Source organism: Coniosporium apollinis (assembly GCF_000281105.1).
Source record: "Coniosporium apollinis CBS 100218 chromosome Unknown supercont1.42, whole genome shotgun sequence".
NCBI lineage: Eukaryota > Fungi > Ascomycota > Dothideomycetes > Coniosporium > Coniosporium apollinis.
Genome location: NW_006913304.1, coordinates 91,597 through 114,287, shown reverse-complemented (window position 1 = coordinate 114,287; position 22,691 = coordinate 91,597). Strand labels below are relative to the sequence as shown.

The following is a 22,691-nucleotide window of genomic DNA, read 5'->3' as shown; positions in this document are numbered from 1 at the left end:
ACGGTCTGCCTCCTCGCCGTAGCGCGAGTCACGGGTTTAAGCAATTGACTGTTTTTGAATACGTAATTTTGGTCGTCGAGTCGCGGAGCAGCTTCTGCTTGCGGACGCCTGCCGTTCAGCCTGTCGATGAAGAGCGGAACAGCGTCGATTTGGCTTTGAGGTTGTTTGACGTCGGCTGCTGTTGCAGTAAGGTTGCGATGATCTCTCGCGCGACGACGATCTTTTCGCACATGGCATGGCGTTGGCAGGGCCCGGCACGTTCGACCTCGTGCGAAATGATGCCATCCTGATCGCTCCCGCAAGGTTCCCCCACCACCACCACGCTGTCCGGCACTTGCTGATCGCTCCTCGTGCTGACCGGCAATGTGAGTGCTCCCACTGCAACCTTGAACGGTCAAGGAGTCGTTCTGGTGCACCACTCGCCAATCCACCCATTGCCGTGGTTGACAGAACAGACTACCAGCCCCGAGCATCCTCTAACGTGTCAAGAACTCATGCTGTATGAGTAGCACCCCTTGGGCCTCTACAACCTGACTAATCTCGTTGTTCCCATGGATCAAAGGTCCCTTGGCTGCCGCAGGCGTTCTCGAAGTGCTGATCGGTATTTCTAGCGCATCCCGCCTGGCAGGAATGGCTCCCACTAACATATCTTGAAAAGGAGCGATATACCACCGTAGCAACGGGGGTATTGCCTCAGATTGCAGTGGCTTCAAAACGGCAGAGAAAACAAGATACACACGGAAAGAAACTCGCTCTGACTAAAGACATGGTCGTCGTCAGAGGCTGTCGTATCAGACGCCACATCAGCCTGGCTTACACCACAACGGTCTCCAAAACAACCATCTGCAGCTCCTGGCTTACTCCCTTGGGCATCATTTCATCGCAACGGCTTTCTTAGTGACTTTTCACTATTGGTGCGCCTCATGTGGTAGTTAAGGGCGATCTCTCACCATTTACCCCAGACTACTCTCGTGTAACCGAACCAATACTTATCCATCCGGGTGTCCTTTCCGCGACCCGGCTATCATGAATAGAACATCTGCACACCACTACCTTTACGCCACATGTGCGGAGTAACGTTTTATCACGATTAATGGAACATCAGGAGTCCCAAGGAGATGCGCCTGTCGTTGTCGTCGCGTGTCGCGCCGATCGTCAGGCACGTTTAAACCTCGTATCCAGTTTCCCCAGGAAGCTTTCCTTGCACCGTTGACCCCCTCACGACACTCCGTACTTATAGCCTTCTTGGCGATCGCGAGGATCGTTGTAAGGCCAATCGAACCGTTGACTTCAATCGGCGTATGACTCGGATTCCTTCAGTGTCTCAGCTTCTATCTTGCCCGAAAGTAAACTGGCTCCCGCCCTGTCTATTCTTAGTCCTAAGACAATTGCTTACGCATGGCTGCTCATGCTCTTCCTCAACAGCACAGGATCTCGAGTTCATGGGATTGAAGCTGCACGAAGATCCAACCAAGCAAGCGCCGTTGGCAGTGAGTAGGTTATGCCGGGCCATTCCTCAGGCTTCCTGTGGGGCCCTTGAACCTGATTGCTTTCTGTGGCCTTCAAGCTCTGTACAAACGACGTTTTACCATTATTGACCTCATGTACTACACCGCTGTGTTGAAAAGCAAGACCAAACGCGTTGTAGCCAGCCAATGGCCGCCCTGACGCGAACCCGTCATATGCAAACAACCGTTTGCTCAACCACGGGCACCACTGTTTGCGCTTCCCACTTTCTACACATAAAGGGTCGACAAACATCACACTCCGCGCGTGCTATCCCACTAACGTAACAATGGAGAAGAAGACACAAAATGCTGAGGTCGCCGCCACTGGCTCTCTAGACGCAGTTCTGGATATCGACGTAGTACCTTACCCATGTCCACCAACCTGCAGGAGATCAACGAAGGCACGTCTGGCACCGTTACCGTTGCGATTGCCCTGGCCGGTGTACTTGGCGCTTTGGGTTTATGTGTCCTCCTGATCTGGATCGTTCGTCGGGGTTTCGGAAAGAGGCAGAAGACGGACCATGGCAACGAGAAAGGACTACCCAGGCCCAGCTATATCGCACCAATTCGTAGGCGCCAATGCGAGCCTCCTCGACATCCAGTGGGCATGCGAGGCGGCGGCCACCATCCAAGATATACCCCAAGGCCAGAGCCAACCCGCATCAACGTATTGATCCAGAAAAGGTCGGACAGGGTGAGATATGAAGAACGTGAGAGCAGTGAGCGGTCATCCGAGAGCTCGAACCGATCCGACTTGCCTGCTGGCCCAGCGCCATCGCCCATTCGTCCACGCGCACCGCTCGGTGATCATATGCATCAGAACGAAGACCAAGCGGACCACGGGTATCAGAAAGGAGAATGTCGCAACCGCCCACGTCCGCAAGACACAGCTGCCCTTTGGAACAGAGCAGTGAATCGAGGACAGCCGTATGCGCTACCTCGGAAGCCTGGCAACGTTGTAGCAAGGAAGCACAACCCCAATCGCCACGCTTGGGTGTACGAGGAACCGGCTCCGAACCGAGTAGGACATCAGGAGAACGGCATCTCGTTTCCGGGACGGATTCAACTTGGAAGCCATGACCTGCGCCGTATGTCAAGGTAAGTCTGTTTGAATGCTTGAGGACAACTTACGATCTGGCAAGGAAAACAACGGACTCACGATTCTACAGACCCGCGAATGAAACAGCTAAGGGACCCGAACATGCACAAGCAGAGCCAGATAAGCATCATGGCAGCTTGCCTGCCTCGAAGGTCAAGCAGCTTCTCATGATGGCCCCTCCTCAGGCTTCGCCGCCTACTGTCGCCTCGACTCTGCCGTCCAGCAAAGCAGAGAGCATCCATGACGTAGCCAAACCCACTACCGCTGCACCTTCTACGCCCCGTGGCAGCTCTTCAACTGCCACCAGCAAGGCGTGCAGATCGTCAGCAGCATCAGAAAAGCGCGACCAAGACATAGCGTCGGCGAAGTATCGCGCCTCCGATCCGACACAGTCCACCTTGGTCGAGAAGTTCGATTTGAAGAATGCTTTGCCGAAAATGCCGACCGCTAGCCCGGCTTCCAGTCAGAGCAAGAGTCCAGTTGCGGGTCCGTGTGGTATTGTGCTACTAGGTTGGACCGAGCATACGCAGTCGAGTACAGCCGAGTCTTTCTCGCCTGCGCTTAAGGAGGTGATGGAGAGTACGCAGGCTGTTGTGGGGTCCCAGCTGTCTGTGGTGGTCTCTGATGAGGTGTCTTTTGCGGGCTCGCGATGACGGTCTGGTTGTGTCATGCACAGTAGTTATGGTTGAGGGATGCAGCAGTCTGTTGCTGGATGATGTGGTATCTTGAATGTTCTCTCGCTCTAGCGTATCCGCTGTGAACCCAAACGTGTCATACTATACAGGTCTCTCCAGTTCTGAAACGTCCTGAAGCAAGTATACAGACATGGAAAAATCAGCATGTGCTTAACTACAGTCACAGCTTGTGAACCTAAAGTAATTGATTGGTTCGTATGAAATGCCTTCTCGCGTATGTATGGATGTGGATCCTACAGAAAGACGCGAAGTTCAAGGTTTCGGAAAGCCTCCGCTTCTCTGTCCATGAAGAGAACTGGGCCGGAAGTCTAAGCCAACCGGAAATTATCCCGGAAACACTTTCTGCATGCCAGTCCCGACATCGGGCAGTTCGCTTGGTCGATATCGAACGCTGGATAGAGAAAGGTGGAGCAGTCGTCATCAGCTGGAGTAACGACGAGGACGATATTCTCCTCCCATTCCACCACACGTCCGGATGCGCCTGAATCGCTAGCTGGCTAACCTCAATGACACAGAGTTGACTGTCGTCATTCTTCAGAAAGCTACAGCAGAACTATGCCGTCTTTCCGCCCTTGCCCTTCTGTAGCAGACTTAACAATATAGGCCCAGGCGGTCGGGGATCCGCTCCAGCCTGTTGGAGGAATTTGGCGACATCGTAGTGTTTGCGATACAAGGCTATATGTAGCGGCGTATCACCGAACCGACCGCCTCTCGCGTTAATATCCAACTTGCTATTCGTTTCGACCAGCTTCTTCACGAGCGGCAGGCAGCCGTATGACGCAGCATAGTAGAGCGGTTCCGTCCGCTCAGCAATTTTCGGATCATGGCTCTGGAGTAGATGTTGGAGCCAGCAGGCGTAGTTGCCGCCGTTAGGTAGCTTCCTGGTGTCGAAGAAGCGCGAGATGAGCTCCCAATCGCGCGCTCCGATCTTCTCGCGGCTGACGTGACGGAGCCAGTATACTGTCGCATAGCTAAGCAGAGGAAATTCATGCCAATACACACCGGTTCGGGGATCAGCTCGACTCTCGCCGTTCCTAAAGTCTGTAAAGAGGAGGTATCCGAGACATTTTCGCATAATGGTTTGATTCTCCCATTGCGGGTTGAGCGTGTAGAAACTTGCCTCCGAGGTGCGAATTGCTTCGGACGTGAGAAATGTTTTGATGGATGAGTGCGCAAGCGTGACTTGACGAGTCTCTAAGTTGTAATCCGCAAGGCCCTTGCAGATTTCGAGTACAAGATGAGGCTGCTGGAGTCGGCTATCGCTGTCAAGCGTTGTGTCGTCCTTTTCGAGCACTACCGCTTCACAAAGCTCGGACAGGTAAAGGGGCCGCGATGAGAAGGACAGCCAGAGCAGAGCTCTTCGGGCCATGACACGGTCGGCCGGCGAGATTCTCTTCAGCATGCTTACATAGGTGCTGTTGAGGTCTACAGGCATCTGCTGTAGTGCTTCCCGAATGAGTCTGCCGGTCCTTTGGCTACTCAGGTGGTCTATTTGCATGCGAGCGAAGCGGAACCTGTTCAATGTCAACTTGCCTTTCGAAGTGACAGGCGCTATAGAGTAGACTTACGAGCCAGAAGCCCGGTCAATGATCACTTTCCTGATGTCAGCTTTCAGCTTGTCGCTAAGGCCAGCCAGCATGGGATCTTCTTTCAACCTTGCTTCCGTAAACACTTTGACGTCTTCTTTGACCGCATCAAACTTCATGTCTATTTCAGTCATGTCAGGATAATGCGCAGCTGGAGTGGTCTCGGCTACTACAGTGCTCGACACTAGAATGTGCAGGTTCTTCACTGATTTTAGCAACCTCAATAGCAGATGGATCAAGGTGTTGCAGTGCGCGCTCTCGTTCAGCGCATCAATGAACAGAAAAATGGACGAGAAAGCGGCGAGATGCTTGACGGTCACTGCCTCGAGCTCGGCCATCTCCGGCTTCTTGGAGGAGTCCAGCCCCTTCTCTCTCTCATACAGCAACCGGAATTCCTCAAGCATAGCCGGGTTCTTAGCTGCAAGTTGCGCTGCCAGCGCACCGAGAACGCTTGCCGGCTGTTGCGAATCCGCATTGTCGAAGGCGCAGTAGAAGTACGCAATACCAGCTGATGGGTCGTCGCCTTTCTTAGATATGATGTTCTCAATAGCATGGGCACTGTACCCAGTCGGTCAGTCACCTCGGTCAGCGGCTCCCCACGGCCGATTCCAGCATAGTCACCCGGGCAGAGAAGAATGGCTCACATGAGAGTAGTTTTGCCTGCCCCTGACTTTCCCTTCAACCACACAAGAGGGTTACGGCCGGCGGGTGCATTCTGCCAAGTAACCAGCGGTCCTTGAAGGAACCACTGGCCCGTACCAGGCTGCCGAGCTTTACATGCCTTGTGGTGAAGCGCCTCTGGATTAACAGGAGCCAACCAGCGAAGCACTTCCTGCTTGGCCGCATCGTTTTTCGACTGATGCCGATCTTTATGCTCTTCCTTGATGGCCTTGGCGATTTGTGAGACTTCCGTGAAAATCTTCTGGGTCACTGACAGGCTGTCGGTCATCATTGCCAGAATAAACCATGTCTTGACCCGCTCGAGGCTGGCGACTTGCGTGTCCACATCTTCTTTTGTGAAGGGCCAGCTCAGCTTGTGTATGGCCTTCTTGAGTTTCCCTTTTGGGATCTCGAGGGTGCAAAGCAGCTCCTGCAGGATGTCATTGGTATACCGGAGCATGCTCTTGAACTCTTTCGATCCGAAAAGTTGAGCGGACGCTCCCGTAGAATCTCCATCGGAGCTCTTCATCACGGCTTTTTCTTGCGCTTTAATGTGTTCCAGGACTCCACGCAGAGCGAATAGCTCCTTGGACAGGCTAGCGATGTCGTTGCCTGCACCTTTAACGGCGCTGCCATAGTCGTAGATAATAGTAACGATGTCCCCGATGGTAGCGATGAGACCTAGTACAGTAATAGGATCCATGATTCAATGGCTTGCTATACGCAGCTGAATAACTCACGATTCTCAGACGGGTTGGTATCGGCTGACATTTGAATGCGGAGACATCGTATTTCGAGGTCAGCAATTGCGGCCAAGAGCGCCACCACAGATCTAGCCTCACTGCAGGAAAGGCCTTAATATTTATAACACGCCATAATTGCGCTGGAGAACAATCTCACACTGACAGCAGATACAGACGCCGGTTCATTTACGCATGCCAAAGGGGTTTCGGTATTGAACGTGGGGATTCGTTCGCCTTTCATGTTTTACACAGCAGCCATAATTATGAATTCGTGAAGACAATCATTTCTTTGCTTGCTTATTCGCCGGGAAATTGTGATTGTTTTCACGGGTATATAAACAAATAATATTATAGAACACGGAATATTGATAAAAGCGCTCGTTGATCAGGACGCCATAGGGCTTCAACCTATTGACGTTCGAGAGCACCTTCTTCATCATTAGGGTTTGGCCCCTGCAGCTAGCGATGCGACACTGTTTACATTTGCTTGATTGAGTTTTGCTGCAGGATCGCGGCTCCATTGCTAAGCATTTACATTCATATTTTGCACAGCGTCTGCAGCGACTGCTGCGTACTATCCTTCGTCTCCTTTACCAACTTGGCGATCTCCTTGAATCTAGACAATCGAAGCATTAGCGCTAGTTCGCCAGCTTCCATCCATACAAAAGCCGCAATCCAACTTCCGCCTCTAAGGAGGGTTTATAGGTTACGTACTCTTGAATCCCGGCGTCTCCCATGCACTCATACATCCAGCTCTCGCTTGTCGTCACGACCGCGCCTTCCGCCCGCAGCCTAGCCAGCGCAATCGGCACCTCTTCTCTGTTGCAACTGCTTACACCATCCGCTAGAACGTAGACCTTGTGACCCTCACGCAGTAGGTCCAGTGTTGTTTGTGTGACGCAGATGTGGGACTCGATGCCAACGATTATGCACTCGCGCTTCGCCGTCGGTGGTGTGGTGGGTGGGAGATCGGCGAACGCTTTTCGGACCTCGGGTGTCCTGGTATAATGAGGAATGGTCAGCGTAGCTGCAAGGCGAAACGAACGGACCGGCAGGTGGTTGCTCAGATTATTGGCTGTGAGGAGGGCATATCAACGGCCATACCACATGGAGAACGCTGTCTTGTCGGCGTGGACTTTGGTGGAAATGCCATCGGGGCTGTCGAGGCCGAGCTCTTCGCAGGTTTCGCCGAGTCGGGACTTGTTCTGAGTTGTTGCAAAAACAGGGATATTGAGGATCTTGCCTAGAGTGCGAGATTAGTTAGACCCTGCTTGGATGGATAATTGGGCCGTATATGCTTCTACAGGTGCGTTCGGTGTGGTCGCGAAGCGCATCGGTAGGCTCACATACAGGCTTTGAGCATCTTCTGCGTAGTCGCTATGACTTTGGGATATTCGTAGATTGCGGGCCGAAACTTTTCTTGCAAGTCGCATATGCTTGTTACAGTATGAGCGTCTGTTAAACACCCTGTTGGTAGGTATGCAGGACATCATACAAGAGCGCGGGGTTCACTATATGTATAGGTGAGCAAGCGGACATTTAAGACATCAGAATGACCCACTGAGTCGGCGCATCGGCTTCGCCATGGTGACTGTAGTAGTTATGAACTGATGTATCTCAAATATATGCAACACTCGAGAGGTTCAACGTTGTCAGGCCCTCCGGTGTTGACGAGAGCCTCGGATGGAGCCGTTGGACCGCGGGGTCGATCGTCCTTGGCACGCGGGTAGGGCGGGCTTCCATGTCTCGTTTTTTCAGCCTCCAAACGACAGCCACATAGACTATCTACATACGCCTGCACAACATGTCCGATGATTGAATAGCAAAGGGCACAATTTTTGTGTAGGCGGCAATCCTACCGCCCGCCTTTCTGTGCCTACCTGCATGAACCCGTGGCGGCCCCGCAGGATTGCCGTAGAGCCATTTCAAAATCTCGGACAACTCTTAAGGGAAGTCGAGCCTCGCAGCTCGTAGAGAATAGCGCGTCGTAGTGCTGAATTACTGGAAGTAGGCCCATAGGAAAGTTCGTACTCATTGAATGACGGGTCAGCGCACAATCCCATTGTGTATTGTGCATTTCAACGAAGCTAAGAAAACGGTCCGCTTGGCTCGAGTGATGAGACTAGACTGCAGAATCATCGCACATGACGCACGAGGCATTGGGAAAGATGACAAGTGTAAGAGAAAGCAAGCTAAAGAAAGGTAGCCAGCTCAATCAAGACCCGGCGACAGCCTTTTGACACTTGCCGGCATAAACCTAGTAAGCTAACCCTAAGCCGGGTATGAGACTGGCTATACGAGAAAACAGCAGTAACAGATTCTAACGAGCATGCCTAGAACGAGAGTGCTCCAGGCCGGCATCTTGAAAGCTGTGTATCTAGGGCTACAGCAAGTGACAGCAGTGTTTGACCGTAGTTTAACCTTAGTCTAACTGTTGGTGAGCACGACGGTACAAAGCCACTCAGCAAAGTGAGACCACTCAACGTCTTGTTCTTGGGTGCTGGCGGTGCTCGACCTCAGCTGGCATGGATGGTTCAGCCCCCCGTCTGTCCAGCTGCGGCGTATGTCAGCTACTCCTCAGGGAATCAGGTCCACTCTGTGGAACAGTATAAGCGACGGACTCGTTCGGGTACTGCTTGAGGAGTCCCGGCTGGGGATGGGCTTTCGGGGTGCGTCGTGATCCCCCATTTCTGAGGGAATTATGGCGCACCGGCCTGTTTGGATTCATCTTCGAAGGAAAAAGGTCGTGTGTATCGATGACTGTGAGGAGATAATACTATGCCTTCCCCCTGTGATGCTAGTCTGAGTTTGGTAATGATTGAGCCCCATACAGAATTTCTTGACTTGTTTGAGACGCGGCTTTGTTGTGTCGGGCTGGTGCTGGGAGTAGGAGACGCCCACAGGATCGTCGCTGCCCATCTGCTGTGTCCTCGCCGCATACCACAGCTGGCCCGTTGTAGTCTCCTATTCGAGCAATGTCTTGCTGTCCGGTAGTCGCAGAAGCAAGTCGTTGCATCATTCAGAAGTGCATTGTTTCGCGCTTGTCCCCCGCCTTGACCTGGATGTGGCCGTTGTCAATCCGTCCCTGTTCCTGAGAGCGGGAGATCACTTCGCACCTGAACCAGCATTCGCCGCGCACATTTCTTACAGCACACTACAACCAACGGTTCCATTACGCCTCTTCTCACCAGTAGGAGGCACGAATAGGTCCGACTTGCGAAAGACACGACGATTTCCTGCGATTACCGCCCGTGGTTCTCCCCCATACCATCGCTATCCCGCAGTACCTTTGACCGCTGGAGGCTCGTATGAGCGATTCCCAACGGCCTGAAAAGACCTCAGCATATTCTTACCGACTACTCACAGGCTCGTTCGGACCGGGTCTAAAGCGACAGTGCAGCAGCTCAGCGCCATCACAGCAACTTGTAGCGACAGTCAGCTGTCAAGTCTCCGCCCGCAGACTCACTCCAACGGATTCCACAGTCCACCAACCGCTTCTGCCACCCTCTCAAGGCTACTGGCGCCACCCAGAAGACATTTCGCATACGTTAGGAACAGCCGTCACGGTGTCTTCACAGCAGAGAGACGTGTTACAGGCGTTCGAGCCGGATATTAAACCCGCAAAGAAATCATACACCGAGTGGCGACAAACGCGACAAACATTCGATGGGAATAGGCGAGTTGCGCAAAGCGTTACGAATGACAAGCCGTCGGTGACGCTGAGGAACATCGCGAACATGGCAGGAAAGCAGTATGAACGCTTGGGGCAGCCGCTCTCTTCACGACCTGTATTAGTCTCTCACCACTCGAACTCCGTGCCATCCACACCAGTCCAGCTTGCCAGAGACTTTCAATACCGCTCCAGGTCACCTTCACCCCATAATGGCCTTGGAAGCCACTCACCACGCTCTGTATCATCCGAAGCCAACGGTGTACTGCCCTCGTTACGGCCACGTGGTGGATGCAGATTTGAAACTTCAGCAGCGTTCGGCAGACGGCGCATCCCATACGATATTGGCACGGAGATGCTGGAAAGAGAGGGGGAAGAACCAAAGGCAGCACTTGAACCGGCCGAGGAGAGCAAGCTCAGTGATGATATGCGAGAGCTGTACGATCGGCTGCTACCTTCGCCTGAAAGTGATGTAAGAAGAAGGAAATTCGTCAAAAAGCTGGAGCGTATCCTGCGGGAAGAGTGGCCAGGGACCGACTTCCAAGTCCACGTTTTTGGATCTTCTGGCAACATGCTCTGCACAAGCGATTCTGATGGTGGGTTTCACATGGCTATACTGCCTACAATGGATGCTGACGCACATTGCCAGTCGACGTTTGCATTCAAACGCCGATGAAGAAGCTTGAAACCGTGCACATGCTAGCTGAGGCACTCGCTAAACGTGAGTGGACGCCGCTTCGAACCCGGCGGTCAACAGTACTGACCCAGGTACAGATGGCATGGAGAAGGTCGTATGCGTGCCCTCTGCCAAAGTTCCAATAGTGAGGATATGGGACCCCGAGCTCAGGCTTGCATGCGATATGAACGTCAACAACACACTTGCACTGGAAAACACGCGTATGATTAAAACATATGTACAGATAGACGAGAGGGTGCGGCCATTGGCTATGATCATCAAATACTGGACGAGTCGGAGGATTCTGAATGATGCAGGTATGTCAGCCTCTAGTAGAGTTTAATCGCTCGCCGCTGATCAATGTTCACCGCAGCATTTGGCGGAACGCTAAGTTCTTACACCTGGATATGCATGATCTTGAACTTTCTTCAGACTCGTGAACCTCCAATCCTACCTGCACTCCACCAGATACTAGATCATCGATCCGTAAACGGAACCGGACAAAGTTCGGACTTTGCCGACGACCTAGATGCCTTGCGTGGTATCGGAAGCGCAAACACCGAGACCTTGGGGCAGCTGCTTTTCCACTTTTTCCGGAGGTACGGCCACGAGATCGACTATGGTGCTTCAGTGGTGTCTGTCAGGCACGGTAGACTGCTTACAAGGCAAGAGAAAGGTTGGGACATCAACAGTCTGACTAAGGAGGCTCGCAACCGCATCTGCGTTGAGGAGCCCTTTAACACCTCAAGAAACCTCGGCAACTCCGCTGATGAGACTGCTTCTCGTGGGATCCATCTTGAGATACGGCGCGCGTTCTCACTGTTAGCCGACGGAGGTCAACTTGACGCTTGCTGCGAGCAATACCAATTTCCTCCACAGGAAAAGGTTACCTTTATCAAACCAGTGCAAGCAGCGAAACCAGTGTTGCTCCAAAGCGATTTGCCAACAAGGGAGGGCCGTTCGGGGGGCGGTTCAAGAGGCGGCAAAAGCAATTTCAATCAGAAGCACAATCATGGCTTCCGGCGAGCATCCAGTGGAGCCTCTTTCGGGAACCCTCGATATCCAAATCCTCCATACTCGAACCCACAAAGCCCACCCATTTCTCTACTTGGCTCCGAGTATTTTGCTCGTGGGGACATCCATAATCAACTGTACCAGCAGTACCAGCTCTTGGAGAGGCAGAAGGCGCAGCTACTCGCTCATACACAGGCTCATGCTCAAGTTGCCTCACAGGGACTGGCATGGCATAGCAACACGACAAACGGCTCGCCGCAGAAGACACCGTACCTGAACGGCCACGCTGGCCTTCATGCTTTAGACAATCCCCCTGCAACCGCGCCACTGGTACCTGGGTTTCTTTACCATTATCCGGCAGTCTTCGAGCAAGCACAGTCAACATCAGAGTCATCATCTCGAGAAGGTGTTAGGACAAATCCGTCGTCGCCGGCAATAGCCGCTAGTGTGCCTCTTCGAAGAGTGCCGCATCGCCCGTCAATGGCTACTGAATCCCCCTCCGCCTCTGTTAGATCTCAGTCACAGCCCGCGCGCACGGTCATCGGCCATCTCGTTGCTGAGGGATACCCATCGGTACCGGTGTACGATTCGACTGTCATGGCTGGTTACCCTACCGCAGGGTCTTATCAGGAAGCTCATGCGGTTCAGAGCAACGTAGACATGGCACAGAATGCGGCTTCCAACTACCCCGTCGGTAGCCCAGTTGGTGACTATGGTATGCCACGGGAGTATGTTGGCTATTTAATTGACAACTCCTCTCGAGCTCGTCCGCCGTTCCATCAGTTTGCAGTGCCGCAAATCCCTCCTTATAGGGAACATGCAGCACGCCGGCATAGGCTCAGTCCTGACAGAGGACAGTCTTTGATGGGCGAGTCTCCAAGGAGAATATCAAGATCTCCGTCTCCACTAGGACATTCTCGATACTACTCGACGGACAATTCCTCTGCACCGTTGCCGCCACCGGCGTTACCACGAAGCGTTCGAGCAGACTCCGTCCAGCCGAGGCAACCACAGGGTCTTGCGATCGCTAATGGCTCCTCTCCTTGGGTATCTGCGCAGTCACGAGACATTGGCAGCATCAGTGAGAGCTTTGATGCCCTGGCTTTGGGTGATCACGCATCTCAATCCTCCCTGCAAGAAGATTCGCACAGTCATAACCTTGTAGGGTCAACACAGCAGCCTCCTGTCAATGGTGATTCCGTGTTTCGACAGATACCGACCCTGGATGTCAGGAATGAAGCTATTGGCTACAGCCCAATCAAAGCAATCCAGCCGGAAATCCTTTCCTCCGTTGGGCATCGCGATCGGTTCCCGGCTTTGACAGAGGCTCTCCCGCTAGGCGCTCCATCCGGAGCCGAGGAAGATAGCTCTCGATACCAAGAGAATTTGTCTCCTAAGTCGCATCACCAACCTGGGTGGCCGGCGGATTCATTGCGGGAAACATACCCAAAGCCCCTGGACCTTTCGAAGAGCTCGGTGACAGCATCACATGACAGCCCGTCAACGAACATGCCTCTGCTCTCACCAGTTATTGAAACTCGAACGCCACCACCTACGGCGAACAGGAAATTCGAAGCAAGCACCGAACGTCCTATGAACGGGCCTGACCTACACAGTAACATGCCGAACGGGATTGGAACCAAGCCATTTCCGACAATACCGCTGAAAGACCAAGACGCCGCCTCGCAATCCAATCAGCCGAGTAAAGGTTGGCCTCTATCTGGTGACAAGCCGAGCAAAGACAACGCGTCCGCAGCTTCGCATGTCAATGGCTGGGAGAAACCAAAGGCTGGCAGAAAAGGTGGACGGAAGCACGCATCGTCGGGGGCAAATAAGAGTGCAGCAGAGATCAAGCCACGGGGCCAGACGATGCCAACTAACGAAGCTGAACGCAAGGGCGGCTGAATAGCTCTTCGGATCGTCCGGGGTTGAAGCTGCATCATTGTGGTGTCGAGCTCGTGTCTTGGCCAATACGGCAAAAGCGCCAATGCACTACGCCCTGGTCTGGGAGTATGCCGAGGCCTGACGGGCGTCGAGCTGACTGCGAATCAGAAGACAGCGGCTATAGAGGCGACACCAGCCACGACCGGCACAATAGGGAACTCCAGTTTCGTAGAGTAGAAGGTCCAATACGGACACATTTCACCAAAAGCAATCATCAGCAAGCCAGACACGTCATGGTTTTTTCCGGAACGGACGATCTATCATTCCACGGCGCAAGTGTGGACCAGGAAAGAAGGTGTTGGATGGTCACAGCATAGAAAATGGTTTGGCGTTATCAGTTTCTACTTTCCCTCGGCGCAACGGGACCCCGTACAGCTCTATCATCCTTTCAAAGGCGAACAGCCTTGGTTATTTGTCATGCTCTCTTTTGCGGCTTTCTCTTATTTGCATTTCAGCGCGGCAGGGCAGGAGTTTGAGCCGTTTGTGCCCTCATCGAGTACCCACTGGCATGTGTAACATAAGATAGATGGCTCAGGGCGAGCTCTGGGAAGTCGAAGGAACAAAAGTGATGGCTGGAGGTTGTAACAACGTGTGCGTAAGTAACCGAAAGAGCGTAGCTAAAAAAGAACACCTTGTGTACCGTCGTCTTTCATTACGCGTTTCGAAGTAGTGCCACGCCCTCCGAACCGCGATTTACCTCCAGCAGGGTCGACTCGGACGCGGGAGGTTCTCTTCGGTTCAGAATGAACCTGGCAGCCAAAGATCTCGGAGGTGGGAGACTTCGTTTGTTTCGAGACGAGCTTAATAGCCAATGCTCTCAGCTGCTAAAGTGCTCGGCAATTAAGCTGTTCGAAAAGCACAGCGATGGATGTCGGCAATTCACCCCCTACTGCTAACGGCGTGATACAGCCCGAAAGTGCGTGGTGTACAATACTTTGTTCGGCTGTTTAAAGTATATCAAACCTCATCTGGCAGCTCAGGCACATGCAACTGCGGATGCCCTACCATTGTCAACAACACCCCACTTCGTATACAACGCATCTCCGTAACACACTATACCAACAACACACCACCCAACAACAAGATGCAGTCCGGCATAACAGGTCTGTTCCATCCATCTCGTCCCTCAATATGAGATCCCCAATTAAATAACCACTACTGCAGCCTCCCAAGAACTCCACACCGCCTTCCAAACCCTCCTCTCCACGCCCACCCAGCGCGGCCTCCTAGCAAGCATATCCGACGAGGCCCTCGTCCCCGTTAGGACCATTCCTTCCACGTCCTCCAACTTTACCGCCGACCTGGCAAATCTCGCCCCGCATCTCAAACCCGACGCCGCGCTCTATATTCTGCTCCGCAGATCCCTCAGCACCACCTCGTCTCCCTCCTCCTCAGCTACAGGCGGCTTTGTCGCCATAGCATACATCCCCGACCGTGCGCCGGTCCGCCAAAAAACCCTCTTTGCTTCCACGCGCCAAACCCTCCTCCGCGAGCTCGGCTCCGAGAACTTCGGCGAGAGCCTCTTCGTTACTGAGGCCGAGGAGCTGAGCGAGGCGGGCTGGAAGAGACATGAGGCGCATGGGAATGCGGAGCGGCCGTTGACGGAGGAGGAGAGGAATCTGGAGGGGATTAAAGAGGCGGAGGCGCGGGAGGCGGGGGGCACGGGCGGGAGGAAGAGGGTTGGGGGCGGGCATTTGACGGTTAATGTCGGGGACGGGGTTGAAGAGGCTGTGAGGGGGCTTGGGGAAGAGGGGGACGGGGATAATCTGGTCGTGTTGGTAGGTCTTTCTCCTAGGGCGCCTACGAGATGCAAGAGAACGGTGTCGTGGTTCTTCCAGCTAACGCGACGGAACAGAAAATCGACATCCCAACCGAAACGCTCCATCTCGACTCCACCACCACCGCCTCCCCCTCCTCCCTCAGCTCCTCCATCTCCTCCACCGAGCCCCGCTATTCCTTCTACCGCCACTCCGATCCCTCCTCCTCCTCCTCTTCCACATCCACCCAACCCATCCTCTTCATCTACACCTGCCCGCCCTCCTTCAAGATCAAAGACCGCATGATCTACGCCTTGACCAAGAACGCCGTGACAGTGCTAGCCGAGAGGGATTGGGGTCTCCCGATCGCGCGGAAGCTAGAGGCGAGCGAGCCGGAGGAGATTAGTGCGGAGAGTATCGAGGCGGAGTTTAGGCCGAAGGAGGAGGTCAAGAGTGGGTTTGCGAGGCCGAAGAGGCCGGGGAGGCGCTGAGAAGGCGCTGGGGGCGTGCTTTGAGGGCTGGTGGGGGGCTTGACGAGAGGATTGAACGTTGAGAGCTCGTCGGTGTAGGATCGCCGCATCTAAATAATGATGTGACGGCTGGCTTGCGGCTGGCTCGTGGAGTGGCAGCTGGTTTATTGACCATCCGGATTGAAGCAGCACTCTGGCAATCCAATCGCCCAGCCGTAGTCCAAGCGCGGCATAGAGAAAGAGTGAACAAGACATAGACTACCTGATAACGAAGCACACCAAGCGCCTGGCCCACGAGAACCGAACCGTATGCAGGAACAAATAACGATTTTCCGCCCCATACAAAAGGCACCACCCCGTCAAAAGAGGGATGCCTCATCTTACCATCAACAAACTCGCAAGCCGCGCAGCTCTACTCCTCATACTGCCCACCGGGCAACATCTCCCTGCCTTTCTCCAGAATCGTCTTCAGGTATTCGTACACCGTGAACGTGACCGCCTGACCCGGCGCGACCCTCATGATTCTTGGCGTGATTCCCTTATAGAAGCTCCTACTCCCCTCCTGCTTCCACATGTCTCTGCTGATCGTCACTATGCGTCCAATAGCCGTCTGGCCCGGCTCCGCCGGCGTCTTCTGCAAGCGCGTCTTGATCGTGTCGATGGGCGCGTTACTGAGCGGGCCCATGGCGCCGGAGACCAGCCCGATGAACATGGTCTGGTAGCCCGGCAGGTCCGACTTACCCTGGTAGTCCTGCAGCCAGGCCCGGAACTCCGTGTACGCGGTGAAGTTGACGGCCTGGTTGCTGCCCTGGCGCAGGGCCGTCAGACTGACGCCGCGGTACAGCGCGCCGACGCCTTCTTCTTTCACCACGGTGTACAGCGCGTGCGCGGCATTCCTGTACTTTGGAACATCGAGCGGGTCCGCCATGCTGTGGTGCTGGGCCTGCAGCCTGATCTTCACGACCTCCATGGGCGTCACCACGGCCACGGCTTCGGTGACACCGGCCGCGAGTCCGGCGAGGAAGTTGGCTTTGCCGGTTATCTCGCCGGACCGGGCTGCCAAGGCTTGTTTGTACCACTCGTAGGATGTGAAGCGGATCGCCATTTTGGGCACGATGCCGGTCATCACCGCGCCCAGGCCTTTGTAGAGGCCGAGGGGCGTCTCGCGCTTGACGATCTCGATGCCCGTGGTTAGGAAGCCGCGGCGTTTGGCCTGTAGGGCGGTTAGAGGAGTGACGTTTGCTGGAGGTGGGTCTGGGGCTTCTGGATGGGCGGGAGTTCTTGTAGGGAGCATTTGGGGGAGCGGGGAGAACTGACGCCTGGCATTCGTGCTCTCCGGGAGAGCTGCATGCGGACTTTGATCGTATCTGGAGGGCCCAGTTAGCATCTTTCCGAGCGGGGAAGAAGATATGACGGGGGCTGCTTACCCAGGGGATGGCACACGAGCGCTTCCATCATACCTGCCCCACCGCCAGCTGTACGGTAACTATCAGCGCTTTATTCTCACAGGGAGCAGGCACCACGCATACCGATGAGGTTGGTCGCCGCGGACGCAGGCTGCTTGCCGCCAGGTCCCTTTACATTTTTTGCAGACATTGTGTTTGTTTGGCTGGCGTCACTAGCCAGAGCACGCTCGTAGGCCCAAACCGACGCGCCGGACTGCTTCAGGCTCCGCGGCGAGGGTGTTGGTGCGGGAGCGTGATCAGACGACAACACGGATAGCTATAATGGGCGCAGAGACTGAAGCAACCAGAAACGTGAGAGTAGAGTAAACGGAATTGAGCTGTTAGAGGAAAACAGGAAAGTGAGGGACACCCCTAAACGTGCCGGCGCACAGCTAGTCATATTGTCCAGCTGGGGCCGAGCAGTGAGGCAGCTCCCCCAGACCTCGGCGCATTGCGTAAAGGCTGGATCGGCGAGGGGCACGAGGAGCGAAAGCCGGCCACAGCTCTTCGAAAGGATTAAAGTTGACGCAGGACCGGATTGGCCTCTCGCCCATCAGGCTGGCGGCTCTGAATCGCGGCCTCGCACTCGCCCAGATGGCTAGCTGGCGGGCTGGACGAGCGGAGGCCTTTGGTTCGGGGCGCGTTAGCCGGGAGCCATCGCTGGGCCCTTTGCTGAGAACCCGATATGCGGCTGCCGAGTCTGGTCGTGCCGGATGTTTATCGCCCCTGCCTCACCGGTGGCTGTGACCATGCCTGCTCGTTGTTGTACTCTCAATTGTTGTCGTTAAAGCACAATCCCAACTCGACGCGTTTTTGCATGTGCTGCAGGAATATTTTGAGGATTGCCGAGGATGACGTCGCACATGGCAGATCAGGCTCTTGCACGTGGGGAACGAGCCGAAGACGCGGGGTTGGAAGATTGACACGGGCAAGCGCTTGGCGCCACATTCCGCTTCTCTCCGCCAATCTCGAGATTTCTCGGAACAGTCACAATGCGACTCCGGCTTGGGTCACGTGTACATTCATTACACTCAAAACCATCTGAAACGGTGAGAAGTTGATGAATCGTGCTGCTCGAGATACATCTCCGTCAGATCACGCCATTCCTTTGCGCAGCTATGTAAGATGCTGTTCAATCACTGTTGGTCTTGTGAAGTACTCAACGTATCTAAAAGTTCACCTTAGCATCGCCATCCTCATCTTCCAGCATGATATACGACTGACCACTGTACTTGCAGCCATACGTAACTTATACAACGCCCAACAAATGCTTAGCTAATTCTGCGCGCCATCACCCACTGCCGAAGCCACATAAATCCTGCCGGCCATTGACGAGTGCAGACGAACCCTCCTCCAAGCTTCCGTCAGCCCGTTACCAAAGCCATTCCGCCGGCCTCAACCCCTATGCCAGTCAACAAAAACGTCTGATCGAGTACCCCAGATCTGAGTCCTGCTCTTGCCAAACGGTGCCTGCGAGAGAAGAGAAACGGATGATATCTATACTCACGCGCGTGCCATGACATTCAAACACATCACAGCACTCACCAAGCAGTAATATCCTCCACCTCCGCCTCCCCAAACGTGCTGCTCTTCGTGACGCCCAGCTCCCCATCCTGCTCCCCCGCGCTCCCTATCTCTGTCGGCGTCCTCGCCATCAAATCTGGTAGCACCTCGTTCATGAACTGCAGCAGATGCGCATTGACCTGCTCGAACTCAAGCAGGAACGCGTCGTGGCCTTCGGGGCTATCGATGGTCTTGAGTACGCTGTTCGGGATCGCGGCCGCGAGCTCTTCCTGCTCGGCAAACGTGAACAGCCCGTCGCTCTGGATGCCGAGGATGAGGCACGGCTGCTCTATCTGCGCCAAGGCCGACTTTAGCGCAGGTACGGACGAACTGGATGAGGGGGAGTCGGGAACGTCCCCGTCGGTCCGTCCGCGGGACACGTCGTGCGTGTCGAGCTTGCGCGTGATGGCGATGTAGCAGTTGGCGTCGAAGCGTTTGATGAATTTCTCGCCTTGGTAACGGAGGTAGGACTGCGCGGAGAAGTAGGTTGGCGTGCGCTTGGTTGCGCCCGTCAGGGTCGACGTTGTTCTGGATATGGGCGGTGCCAGGGAGGGAGAGCTTGCGGGGAGTGTATTGGACCCGTGAAACTCGGGGTCGGTATTGAGGGATGGTGAAGCTGGCTTGGTGCTCTGTGCGGCTGACTTCTGAAGATCGGCCGTGCTGTTCGTGCGGGAGTTACGCGGCGAGCCAGCGTTCTTGTGGCCTTCGTTGTGGATTGCAAAGTGTTCGTGACCAGCGGAGGAGGGGCGTTGAATGCCGTTAATATTCTGTCGACGCGAAGGATCGGGTGTGTTCCGGCCAAAGCGGCTCTCGAAAGAGTCCCGGCTGCGATAGGTAAGGAGTGCTGACATGCGAGCCGCTCCTAAGCCGGTCGATGGAGGATCGCCGAAGGAGTAATAGCCGTCGTCGTACTTCGGGTCGCTGTAGATGCTCTGCCTTTGCGCCTCGCCCCAACTAATGCCCCAGGCGCTGTAGCGTGCCGAAGTTGCAATCGGGATGATGGACCTAACATAGTCCGTTCCAAAGTATGCAAACTCTAGGACAAGCATGCCGCCCATAGACCCTCCAATCACTGCGGCGATTTGACGGACGCCCAGTTCATCGAGAATCAGCTTGAAGATGTTCACATCATCCCGGACGGTGGTCAAGGGGAACTCCGGCCCGTACAGGCCCTTCGCTGGATCGCCATCTTTGGCCGTCACTGGACTGGCGCTGCCGTACGGGCTTCCAAGGCTGTTGACGCAGACGACGAAGAACCTCGAGACATCGAACGCCTTGCCAGGCCCTCCCAGCAGCGGACCCCACCAGTCGCCCACATCTGCGCTACCGGTCAAGGCATGGCATATAACCATAGCATTGTCTCCTTGAGGCGAAAGCGAGCCATAGGTCTTGTAGGCGACAGGCACATTGTAGAGAGTGACACCGGATTCGAGGGTGAAGGAGGGGATAACGGCGGTAGTTTGGTCTGGTATTAGGCGAGCAAAGGGGTTCTCGGGCTGCGATGCTAATCTCCCTACACCAGAGAGTTAGCCGTGCTCTGCACAACGTTCCACCAGATTTGAGCCATTTTGCTCAGTGTACGTACTGTAACGCTGCGCCCCGTTGGACGGCTGCTCAGCTAGATGGTCTGCGCCATTCGTTTCGACGGTCATCCTCTCTCGCGACAATGTCCAGTAGGTGTTTGAGCCATTGCAAGCCTGACAGGCACGACTCACGGTTGACTCTTTCCAAATTCATCGCTGATGCCGAGGGATGACGTGCTCTTTACGGGCCGGATGATTATCCGGGAGAAGTCCCTTGAAGGAACAACCAGGGGTCAGTTAAAAAAGCCATTGCCGCATAGAAAGCTACCTTGGTTGCGAACGTTACGGTGGATGATCCAAACGCAGTTCCCAGCTCAAAACGTGTTTACGTGATGGATGCGCGGGAGTATTACACTGCTAAACAGCTTACAGTCTCTGTCGCATGGGACTGATCTGGTCTTCCACCCTCAATAAGATCTCAGATCCAGCTCAGTAGTGACTTGGTCTTCACAGCGATAGCGTCTACGATGCGGCAACGGCCTTTTGAACGACCCTTAAACCTTCCGAGAATGGCAACATAAGATGTGCAACGGTTCCTATTCACGCGGGTAACAGAAATTGCCGGACTTGCCAATCGCCGCACTCCCGATTCACTCCCAAATCACCAAAGTTGATTAAGTTTACCACGTTTCTAAAGACATTTACTGCCGCCATTCCGTCTCTAGCTGTAGCTTGAACACACTTATTGCGCTGCCCCATGCCCGAAGATCCATCTGCTACATCAGTGTGGCCTGTAGTAGGCAATTGATCGTTTTTAGAGTCCGGCAATCTTTTTCATCCGCGTGCCATTGTGGAATAGATGATGAGAAAGTAAGTTCAGGAAATTCCGTTCCTATAGCCTTGTACCGCGCCCATCAATCTGATCAAGTTATCTGTATCTTACAAGTATGCTTTGTCCTGGACCACAGCACCATTGCGAGTGACGCACAAACAACCGTTGAACGTGAAAACTCGGAGCCGCTATTGCAAAGGAACGATCTAATCCACCGAGATACCTAAGCCAAATCGTTAGGCTTTGCGCACCGTGACTTTGTAGCGGCAAGGTCGTCTTCCGTCCAGGCGAACCCCGTCTCATCTTCCGGCCCGTCGTTACGAGCAGATCTGTCTCCGTCGATAAGCGCATCGTAGACTTTGCTCTTGCACCACGCGCAGAAGACGTGAAAACCGGCTGTGCCAAGCTCCTTTCCGCACGTGCACGGGTTTGCCTGTTATTCAGTCTGTCAATCCCACACCCCAAACCGAAACAAGGAGTCGACGTAGCTTACAAGCCTATACCTATTGGATTCGTTGACGGTCCACTTGTTCGGCGGGAGTTTGTACATCTTCTTGCCGGCCACACCGTTCTTCCGCTCAGCAAGCTGGCAGGGGCGGCAGACCCAGCGGTCGAGGAACTGGGATTTTGGGGTGCACCTGCAGAGATGGCTCTTGCGTTCTCCGCTAAGAGAAGTACAGTTCTCGCATTGATACTGCTTCCTGTCTGCCATGTCGGGCTGTAGGCGCCGCTCGTTGCAGCGGAAGGCCGCGCCATTGGCATCGTGCTCGTATTGCGCCAGAGTCGACTCGGCCGTCACTTCGTCGCTGTCATCATCATCGTTGTCGGCATCGGCTGCGCTGGCCGAGCCATCGGAGTTCGGTGTACCGTAGTTGGTGCGGTAGAGGATGTGGAACCGGCATTCCTTTGTCTTTGTGTTACTACTGGCGGGCTACGTTGAATGGAAGTTTGAAACGGAAAGGGCTTTGTACTGACATTGCAGACCTTGACGCCACAGCTTGAGCACAGCTTGCCCTCCGCGCCCTGGCATTGCAGGTTTTCGGGATGCTTTATGTAGTGGCCACGTGCCTGCTTTCGATCGAGGACAGCCTTGCCATCACAGAGCGTATACTGCGCGATAACACGGAAGTTCCTCATATCCTCGCCAAGGTGCTGGTGGACGTGCTTTGAGGTGCGAGAGAGATTGAGCAAGTCCTTGGTAGTAAGGTGTGATGCGATGGATGTCGCAATAGCGTATTCGGTAAGTAGCAGGGCTAGCTTGGGACAGGCATGAGGTTGGACATAGTTGTCTGAAGACATTTTGCTGGTGGTGCTTGTACTCGATTCGCTGTGTATGTCGAGTGTTGAATCAACCTGAAAAGCGTGGACAACGATGGAGCTGAGGGAAAGAGCAGACGAAGCGATGATAACTCTGTAGTGTCGAGAGAATGTGAGAGAATATATACTGGCGACACACCGGGATATCAGACCAAGCTTGTAGCAGCCTGTGAAGCAACGGGCGTAGCG

At 54.4% G+C, this 22,691-nt stretch overlaps 8 protein-coding genes across 8 annotated transcripts; 3 read left to right on the top strand and 5 right to left on the bottom strand.

The window, feature by feature from the left end:
* Positions 1-1,878: 1,878 nt before the first annotated feature.
* Positions 1,879-3,260, top strand: W97_07597 (uncharacterized protein; the record flags this gene model as incomplete). The annotated part of the gene is made up of 2 exons (XM_007785466.1): positions 1,879-2,606; positions 2,678-3,260. The coding sequence occupies 2 exons, from the start codon at positions 1,879-1,881 to the stop codon at positions 3,258-3,260; spliced, it is 1,311 nt and encodes a 436-aa protein (XP_007783656.1).
* Positions 3,261-3,855: 595 nt separating this feature from the next.
* On the bottom strand, positions 3,856-6,251 carry W97_07596 (uncharacterized protein; the record flags this gene model as incomplete). Its single annotated transcript, XM_007785465.1, has 3 exons — positions 3,856-4,816; positions 4,871-5,446; positions 5,533-6,251. 3 exons carry the CDS (start codon positions 6,249-6,251, stop codon positions 3,856-3,858), a joined length of 2,256 nt encoding a protein of 751 aa, XP_007783655.1.
* A 577-nt stretch (positions 6,252-6,828) lies between these two features.
* W97_07595 (uncharacterized protein) lies at positions 6,829-7,877 on the bottom strand (the record flags this gene model as incomplete). Its single annotated transcript, XM_007785464.1, has 6 exons — positions 6,829-6,907; positions 7,006-7,290; positions 7,396-7,534; positions 7,642-7,727; positions 7,787-7,802; positions 7,853-7,877. 6 exons carry the CDS (start codon positions 7,875-7,877, stop codon positions 6,829-6,831), a joined length of 630 nt encoding a protein of 209 aa, XP_007783654.1.
* A 2,439-nt stretch (positions 7,878-10,316) lies between these two features.
* On the top strand, positions 10,317-13,556 carry W97_07594 (uncharacterized protein; the record flags this gene model as incomplete). The annotated part of the gene is made up of 4 exons (XM_007785463.1): positions 10,317-10,557; positions 10,611-10,682; positions 10,736-10,954; positions 11,011-13,556. The coding sequence occupies 4 exons, from the start codon at positions 10,317-10,319 to the stop codon at positions 13,554-13,556; spliced, it is 3,078 nt and encodes a 1,025-aa protein (XP_007783653.1).
* A 1,123-nt stretch (positions 13,557-14,679) lies between these two features.
* Positions 14,680-15,843, top strand: W97_07593 (uncharacterized protein; the record flags this gene model as incomplete). Its single annotated transcript, XM_007785462.1, has 3 exons — positions 14,680-14,698; positions 14,760-15,373; positions 15,451-15,843. The coding sequence occupies 3 exons, from the start codon at positions 14,680-14,682 to the stop codon at positions 15,841-15,843; spliced, it is 1,026 nt and encodes a 341-aa protein (XP_007783652.1).
* Positions 15,844-16,234: 391 nt separating this feature from the next.
* Positions 16,235-17,418, bottom strand: W97_07592 (uncharacterized protein; the record flags this gene model as incomplete). The annotated part of the gene is made up of 4 exons (XM_007785461.1): positions 16,235-17,035; positions 17,140-17,189; positions 17,250-17,297; positions 17,352-17,418. 4 exons carry the CDS (start codon positions 17,416-17,418, stop codon positions 16,235-16,237), a joined length of 966 nt encoding a protein of 321 aa, XP_007783651.1.
* Positions 17,419-18,808: 1,390 nt separating this feature from the next.
* On the bottom strand, positions 18,809-20,482 carry W97_07591 (homoserine O-acetyltransferase; the record flags this gene model as incomplete). The annotated part of the gene is made up of 2 exons (XM_007785460.1): positions 18,809-20,343; positions 20,416-20,482. The coding sequence occupies 2 exons, from the start codon at positions 20,480-20,482 to the stop codon at positions 18,809-18,811; spliced, it is 1,602 nt and encodes a 533-aa protein (XP_007783650.1).
* Positions 20,483-21,408: 926 nt separating this feature from the next.
* W97_07590 (uncharacterized protein) lies at positions 21,409-22,484 on the bottom strand (the record flags this gene model as incomplete). Its single annotated transcript, XM_007785459.1, has 3 exons — positions 21,409-21,618; positions 21,679-22,089; positions 22,161-22,484. 3 exons carry the CDS (start codon positions 22,482-22,484, stop codon positions 21,409-21,411), a joined length of 945 nt encoding a protein of 314 aa, XP_007783649.1.
* Positions 22,485-22,691: the final 207 nt, after the last annotated feature.